The 8,758-nt window shown below is 33.8% G+C and overlaps 1 protein-coding gene across 2 annotated transcripts; it reads right to left on the bottom strand.

The window, feature by feature from the left end:
- Positions 1-2,219: 2,219 nt before the first annotated feature.
- Positions 2,220-8,490, bottom strand: LOC127083349 (uncharacterized). Of its 2 annotated transcripts, XM_051023656.1 has the most exons (15): positions 8,277-8,490; positions 7,373-7,442; positions 5,380-5,664; positions 4,988-5,293; positions 4,780-4,896; positions 4,339-4,644; positions 3,987-4,244; positions 3,826-3,897; positions 3,498-3,745; positions 3,218-3,406; positions 3,017-3,127; positions 2,851-2,932; positions 2,667-2,762; positions 2,468-2,567; positions 2,220-2,374 (listed from the first exon to the last, which is right to left on the bottom strand). In XM_051023656.1, the coding sequence occupies exons 3-14, from the start codon at positions 5,662-5,664 to the stop codon at positions 2,469-2,471; spliced, it is 2,169 nt and encodes a 722-aa protein (XP_050879613.1). In that variant the 5' UTR covers positions 7,373-7,442; positions 8,277-8,490; the 3' UTR covers positions 2,220-2,374; position 2,468. The 2 variants fall into 2 exon arrangements, with proteins under 2 accessions (XP_050879613.1, XP_050879612.1); XM_051023655.1 differs by lacking the exons at positions 7,373-7,442; positions 8,277-8,490 and adding an exon at positions 5,762-5,963.
- Between the last annotated feature and the right edge of the window lie 268 nt (positions 8,491-8,758).

Here is an 8,758-nt window from a genome sequence, read left to right as displayed (position 1 = left end):
TTTTACTTTATTGCATTCTATATTTGTTTGACCTTTGTTGACTTTTGTTAACCTTGGATCTTAGGTGATTTGATCATAAATCTCATCAAACTTAATGGATCTTGGATATTGATGGGGTGAAAATCTTAATCCACCAAAATGGATGATTGATTTTGATGATGACTTGATCAATATTTTGATCCAATTTGGGTGTGATTTCTTTTGTCCTCTTCTTCTTCACCTCTTTCTTTTCCTCTTGATCAATTGGATGATTTATGTCCATCTTATTCATGATGTGCGGATTGGTGCTTGATGAACTTTTATCATTTCAAATCTACCTCTTAATTGATCATGGATCATTTAAGGTACTTTAGATTGATGCTTAAGTTTGTCTTAAGTATTATGAAGTATTAATTAATGTAATGGACCACTCTCCTAGCCATTGTGCTTGATCAATCCTTTTTTTTACGTAGCATAGCTTTAGGAGAATGATTTACATATCATTTCTCTAGCATGTATTAACACAAACATTATTATTCACCGGCCTCAGATAATTATGAATTCTACATAAATTCAATTACGATTGCTTAACATAACACTAAATTTGTTCCAAAAGCAAGTCATTTTCATAAGTGAGATTGTAAGTCTCATACTCCTCATGGTATTGTGTGAAAAATATTGCCTCCTTTTCACCTGTGAAAGCTAGTGGCATACTTGTTAATTTTATTCAAGTTGGAGCCCTTCTCATAGGTGATACAAAGGTCCATGTTTTCATACTTATGCGTGAATAGTTGAGTGTTCTCCAAAAAATGACAAATCATCTTTCTCTTTTTGATCACTAACATCACTTATTAACATGTTTTTGTATTGATTTAACTTTAATGTCATTTATCTTATGCTCTTTATTATTTTATAATTTACTTTATACTTTTAGTTTTAGCATCTCATATCATATTGTTTGTGCTTATATTATTTTCCTTTTGTCCATTTGGACCTCCTTTTTAAAGGACATTAATAAAGAAAAAAAACCTCCTAAAAATTTGATTCTCTGGATTCATGGACTTGAGGTTACTATCTGCAGTGGTAAATTTTTTGAGATTAAGCTATTGATTAAATTAACTCATAAAGCAAGAGTCGTCACCACGCTTTTATTGTTTCCAAAGGAAAAGGAAAAAAGTACAAACAAAACCCGAAGAAGTTTTAAAACAAAACTGGTAAAAAGAGATAGGGGTCTGGGGGTTGGTTATGCAAAGGGAATGTAGTAACATCCTAAACATCCATGGTACTCCATGGGAACCTGTTTGAAAATATGTACATTTTAGTTTGAAAAAGGATGTTGTTTGCAAAATATTGGAGAGGCGAGGAAAGAAATATTTTTCTTTTATTTTGTATTTGCCAAGACTCTTGAAGTCTCATGCCTACGTACCAACAAAGTGCAATGGAGGATCAAAAACTCGTAGTTTGTGCTAAAAATAACAAAGCACTATGCCAAACAAGGGATTAGACAGCGCTTTTTTTGACATTAGACAGCGCTTAAAAGCGCTGGCTATACTGGCGCTGGTATAGGTCTTAGACAGCGCTTAATTTACTAAAAAAGCGCTGGCATAGGGGGGGTTTAGACAGCGCTTTTTCAGTAAAAGCGCTGTCTAAAACCCCCCTATGCCAGCGCTTTTTTAGTTAATTTCATGTTGAAATTAACTAAAAAAGCGCTGGCATAGGGGGGGTTTAGACAGCGCTTTTACTGAAAAAGCGCTGTCTAAACCCCCCCTATGCCAGCGCTTTTATTAAAAAAGCGCTGGCATAGGTGGTTAATTCAACAAAATATAGTGTAAAAAAGCGCTGGCATAAGGTGGGCTATACCAGCGCTTTTACAGAAAAAGCGCTGGTATAGCCCACCCTATGCCAGCGCTTTTTTACACTATATTTTGTTGAATTAACCACCTATGCCAGCGCTTTTTTGATAAAAGCGCTGTCTAAGGTCAAAATTAAAATGCCTTTACCAGCGCTTTTTGCCTAAAAGCGCTGTCTAAGACTCCAAATTTTGGAGGATCTTTTTATACGTTTTCACCACATTATTTAGCACCTGTAAATTGCAAATTTCAGCAGATTTTCATAAATTGGAGCTTGAATCCAATCTATATGCACCTTATAGTTCAACACATTGTAGTTCTATCTTCTGAATATGCACATATACTTGAAAATCTATATGCATTATAAACACATTATAGTTCAACACAATATACTTCTAATTTCAGCAGTTTTTTGAGTATTTATATATATACTTGAAAATGTTTGCCTTTACAAAAAATCTACACATTTCTAATAACCTCCAAAAATGCTAATCAAAATGTATTTCAACACATTCTAGTTCTATCTTCTAAATATGCTATATAACCTGAAACAACACCAAATAAAGATTGTAGTAAGCAAATGGAATTCACTCAAAGTTATTCAGATCACATTCAAAATTAAAGTAAGAGTTCAATACCTCACAAAACCTGTAGCTCGATAATGAATTGACACAATTCCTCTTTAATTTCATCCAACTGATCTTTTGAGTAATAAGCACATCTATATTCATCAAAGTACTACATAATAATATAACATAGTATGATTTAGTTAAATCTATTTAATTATGAGAAATATGTGTTAAATATGAAAATAACTCATAAGTTAGAAATCCATACATCAGATGGAATATCTGTTCGATCCATAAGAAGAGTTTCTTTCATAAACCTCAACGTGTAATATCCACAATCTATATTATTACGCTGTCGAGGACACTACACATGGAAAAACAATATGGATAAATATCCTAAGTTTTATCATGTGTCATCACTAATATAATCAAAATTGTGATAATTAATATACCTCCACTCTATTCCATGTAATGTTATTGGCTTTTCTCTTTGGTACTTGAATTTTTCTTTGTGCTCGAACAGTTTGTATAATGCTATAATGAAATATAAACGAATATTTAGAACAATTCACATAAATAAATAAGTATACACACGAATATTGGGTTATTTGCACTTACGTGTCAACTATCGTCTTCATAGCAGGGTATGTTGTCCAATCATTGTGTAAAGAATCCAAATAATACACAATTTCTTTAAAAGGATTTATCGCGACCAACAACCAATGTCCACTGTAATAAAACAAATGTTAGATGGAAACTTTCTACACGACGTCAAAATATGAAAAATTATAACAGATGAATTTAGATTGAAGAACTAACCCGTCGCCGGTATTAAACGGTAAAAAGAACAACTTTTCTCTATCTGTGTCGGCCATAAAGCGCTCGACTACATACGTCCTGACTTCATCTGGTTTTCTTATCATTTCGGTTAAGTTCGTTTTCATGGGATTTAAGAATGAGAATCTTTGCTCCAACCCACGCGGACCCATCAATTTGTCATATAAATACCTTATATAAAAACATCATTAACATTTAGACTATTCATATGAAACGAGTAAATAACTTGTTCAAGAATTTAAACAAAGTAGATCGGATATACCTCATGTATGTGTTGATAACACCAACGCTTAATTGCGTATGATACAAAATTTGATCAAAATCCTCTTTACCCAATGGCTCGGCATACTCAAAACCAAAAATAGCTCCATCCATAGGTATTAAACGAACACATCCATCTGAAATATCTGTCGTTTCTAAATATGTATGGAGGCACGCTCTATACTTGGAAGGATTTTTCTTTTTAGCCCCGGTCCTCTTGGAAATTTCAGTCTTCTTAGCAACAGGAATCTAAATATCATATAATTAGTAAGGTGAAGTGTAAGATGACGAATTAACAGGAATCTAAATAGCATATAATTGTGATGTACCTCTTTTTGCGATGCAACTGACTCGATTTCCCGCGCAATCCCCTTATCTTTTGCTTTGGATTTTGTGGGAGTCTAATTAACATTAACATGTAAAAAATGTGTACGTAAAATGCGCGTAAAAAATTTGAATACCTAAAGGTTCATAATGGTTTTAAGCATACCTCATATCCTACGATAATGAGGTCTGTCGGCCATGCAACAAATGAACCTATGGCATCTCCCAATAAAGTTGCATCCGAAACATCGTCAGGATGTGGTAATAACGCATCCTTCTCCAAAGCAATATCAACCGAGACTTTCAAAGATCCAGTAGGGAGCGGTTTAGTGTGAAGTAATTCACCCAAATTGTTATGAACTTTCCCCTTGCCAACCATCCGATAAGTCGGTCTCGCTAAGTAGAGGTGACAAGGTGAAATGCCCTAAAACCAATAATAAATATGACATTTTTAATGTGTATATATGACAATTAAATAAATTAAGCTAATTTAATTTCATAATAAGATATATAATTACCTCTGGAATAGTCGGTTGAAAATTACAATTGATACTATCTTTGTCACTAGTATCTTTAAAACCCGCTGCTCGATCTCTTTCTCTTTCCTTTCTTAATTCAAGAACTTCAGCTTTTAATGCTTCCAAAGTTTGCTGCAGTTCTTTATTGCTAGGAGTCTTTTGTTTTTTAATATTCAAGGATTTTTGAGTGATCCCAAATCCCTTGCCCCTCACCCGACCAGAATACTCGGGAACATCTAATGCTCGACTCAGTATGCTCCTGCAATCAGTGTCTTCATATGGAACTATAGATTGAGATAGAGTCTCCTGAAAATCATATGAACATACACACAATAGTAATGTTATTGTCTTAAGTAAGTGTCAAAGTCAAAGTGTTCGAAATTGGACGATTCAAAAGTGTCAAAGTCAAAGTGTTATTGTCTTAAATAATGCTATACTTACACATTTCTCAAATATTTGTTGAACGTCTTCTTTAATCTTTCCATCCTTACCGACACGGGCTTCCTTCCACAAAACATGTGCCGGAAGAGATGTTTCAGAACTATTCTCCTTTGTTAACTACACATTAAGCATAATATGATCAAATATAACTCATGACAAAATATGATCAAATATAACAAGTATATCAATGCAATTTATAGATACTTACTATAGACTGCTCTAAGCGTCCATATCCAACACGCCCTTTTCTATAGGGATACGCCGGACTTGATGCTCTTTGCCGGTTTGTTTCACTTACACTCTTAAATTCTTGGGTTTTTCGTTTGGATTTAAACGTTTCCCATTCTTTAGGTGAAATCAAACTTGCATATTTAGATGGAAGCTCTGCATCAACAAAAGTACCTTCCGTATCCCTAAGAAAGGTGGTTGATAAAAAGGTTCTAAACCCTCTTAGTAACTTTCCGGCCAATTTGAGACAATGATCTCTTCTGTTTTCTTCGATGTCGAAACACCTCTACGAAAAACATACACACATTGCGTTAGTACAATTAATTTAAAGACATAATCGTCATTAAAAACAAATAACATCACATATGGTACCTTTATCTCACTCCATATTTTGTCTTTAGCTTCGTTCAATTGTTTATTTCTCCAATTATCACAAGTAATTGGAACTTCATTCCTTACCAATGCACCAATAAAACTTGTCAATGTTGAACCGTTAGGCTCAATTAGTTGTCCACCTTCGTTCCAATGCACTTTTATTAAAACGCCTCGATCTCTATCTCGAATAACTTTCTTCATAACCGTTATTCCACGTTTAATTTCCCTTTCCGCACCACCAACGGTCTCATCACCATGTGGGTGATCCTCGTTACTAGCCATCTGTAATAAAGAAAAACATAAACACAATATTAAGCAAATATGAATACAAATCAAGTAAGTGTCAAAGTCAAAGTGTATTGAATTGGACGAAAATTACATGGTAGCCTACAAACGGGCCAAAGGACTCAAAAATGAACTCGATTCGTCCAAATTCCGAGTGGAAGCATGTTTTTTGTAACAGTACAGCAACAGTAAAATCAGGGAAAAAGTTGTCCGAATCGAAAAACAAAGTATACCATTGGCTCCGGAATCGTGGAGAAAGTCTATTTTCATTAATCACATGCATTAAAACTCATCACGATTCAAAAATATAAAGAAATCATGCATTATCAGATATAACTTATAATCAAAGCAATTGAAAACAAAATATAATGAAATCATGCATTATCAGATATAACTTATAATCAAAGCAATTGAAAACAAAAGAATAAAGAAACCATGGATAATTTACCTAAGTCACTAACATCTCTTTATTTTCTTTGTTGGAATATTAATCACTTGTTTCTTAGCAATGCGTACGGATGAATTGATCCAAATTCCCTCATTATGATCGTTTCTTATATATGACTCATCCGGTATAAGATCATCAACTTCATCATTTCTATTCAACTCATTCCGTCTAATGCATGACTCATTCTCAACATCAATATCACATTGATCGACACCGCTATCATCAGTGACTTTGTTAGAGAAAAGCACTATAGACCATTTTGTACTCTTCGGGTCATTCACATAGAACACTTGTTTAGCTTGAGATGCTAGAATAAAAGGTTCATCTTTGTACCCCACCCTAGTAAGATCAACTTGCAAAAATCCAGACTTATCCATTCGTATGCCACTACTATTCACCCACTTGCAACCAAAGATGGGAATCTGAAACTTCTCGTAATCAAACACCCAAATGTGCTCAATAACTCCAAAATATGACAAATTTGCATATTTGGGGTTTAAGTCCTTGTCGTATGAAGCACGTGTCTTTGTCGTATGAAGCATAGGTCGTATTACTTTTCTCCCTCTGTTCAACATTCTCGTTAATTTTCTCACCATGAAATATCCAACACGTATAACTTCGATCAATTCCACGCATCAGTAAATGCGATTTCAATCCATCTGCGTCAACCCGACCCATATAACAACAACCCAAGCAAGGACATTTCATTCGACTGGGGTCTTTGACATGTTCAACAGCAAACTTAACGAATTCCAATACCCCATTCTCGTACTCTTTCGACAATCGATCGGCAGACATCCATTTTTTATCCATGGTTTTCCTAAATTATTCACGCAACTATTTCAAAACAACATAAAAGAAGAATTTCCTAAGATAAACACTTTCGCGTCACAAAAAGAAGATTATTACAAACTAATAAATTATATATATATATATATATATATATATATATATATATATATATATATATATATATATATATATATATATATATATATATATATATATATATATATATATATATATATATATTCTTCTACTAACTATGAAGTGAAGTAACTATAACTATGTTGTAGTTATGCTATTAAAATCATGACAATTTGGATATTTATTATGATTGAATGTCAAATGATTGGAAATAATTTAGAGGACTAACACCCTATATGAATAAACAACTTATTTCCGCGTTTATCATATAATTGCTTATATTATAAGTCATTTCTATGAAAAAAAGAAGAAGAGGCAATAAGTTACTACCTTTTAATTGTGGATGTCAACAAAGCTTGTTAGCAATAGTCCTCAATTGAGTCCTAAGGAAATGAACACCCTATAAAATAAACAACAGCTTATTAGACATTAAACAGATCAAGCAATGTATCAATCAGTCAGTAAAGTAATCAACTAAAGTACAAGCAATTCAAGTAGGGTAATATGTCAATCCAAAACTAGTTCAGCATTGTCAAAAACCAATTTAATACCAATCCAACTTAGCAAAATATTTTCCAAACCAGTCCAACACATTCAAGCAAATAACAAGTGTAGTTCAAATGTGCAATATAGTTCAGCAGTCCAACATAATTCAAGTTTAATCAGTTCAGTTTCATGGCATCAGAAAAAAAAACAATTCAACAAGGTAAAATCACAAGCCAAGTCAATGCAGTTCCATTCAATTAACTTTGACTCACATCATTCCCATTCTAACAAGCTAGCCTTTCTTTAACTGTCTAACAGCTGACCTGCATTTTCTAAACTTGCATTTCAGTTTTTCATTCTAACACTAACCACACTAATTAACTATTTCATTAACACTAACACCATCTCCCTTTAACAGTTCTATCTAATCCTATCCAACTTACACGCCAATGCTAACAATCACATTTAACACTTGCTACAATTCATCATCAGTATAATAGAAACCTAATGGAAGCAAACACAAACCATCTCCCTTTGACATGGTGATTAATATCAAAAATATATACATTTGTTAACATACCACAAAAGAATCAACTGCCCTAACACACAAAAGAATCAACTGCCCTAACACAAGAGAATCAACTGCCCTAACACATGAACCACAAAAGAATCAACCCAGAAGCAAACCTTTATCACTAATAAACTGCCCTAAATAAAGAAAGATGAAACGAACAGAAAATGCACTTACAAAAATGTAAACGGTGATGAACGAAGTGAGTGATGAACGCAGGAATCAAGAATGGAGGTTTTGGGAGAAGCAGTGATGATGAACGCAACGAGTATGAACGCAGTGAGAAGAAGGTTGTGGGAGCGAGGGAAACAAAATGGGTCTTAACGTACTGAATGAATTCATATATTATAATTTACTAAAAAAAAAATTTGGTAAATAAGGCCTTAGACAGCGCTTTTATGAAAAGCGCTGGCTAAGCTCACAAATTAAAATGGCCTTAGACAGCGCTTTGAAGGAAAGCGCTGGCACATGAGGGGTCAATAGCAGCGCTCCTAAAAGCGCTGTATAAGGTAGGCCTTATACAACGCTTTTTTTAAAAATTTAAAAGGCCTTAGACAGCGCTTTTGGGAGAAGCGCTGTATAAGGTGACCTTGTCAAAAGCGCTGTATAAGGTAGGCCATTTAGCAGCGCTTTTAAAAAGCGCTGTCTAAGACCATCCA

Source organism: Lathyrus oleraceus, chromosome 5 (genome assembly GCF_024323335.1).
Source record: "Lathyrus oleraceus cultivar Zhongwan6 chromosome 5, CAAS_Psat_ZW6_1.0, whole genome shotgun sequence".
Taxonomy (NCBI): domain Eukaryota; kingdom Viridiplantae; phylum Streptophyta; class Magnoliopsida; order Fabales; family Fabaceae; genus Lathyrus; species Lathyrus oleraceus.
The sequence above is the reverse complement of the archived record's forward strand: the minus strand, read 5'-3'. Positions and strand labels throughout refer to the sequence as shown.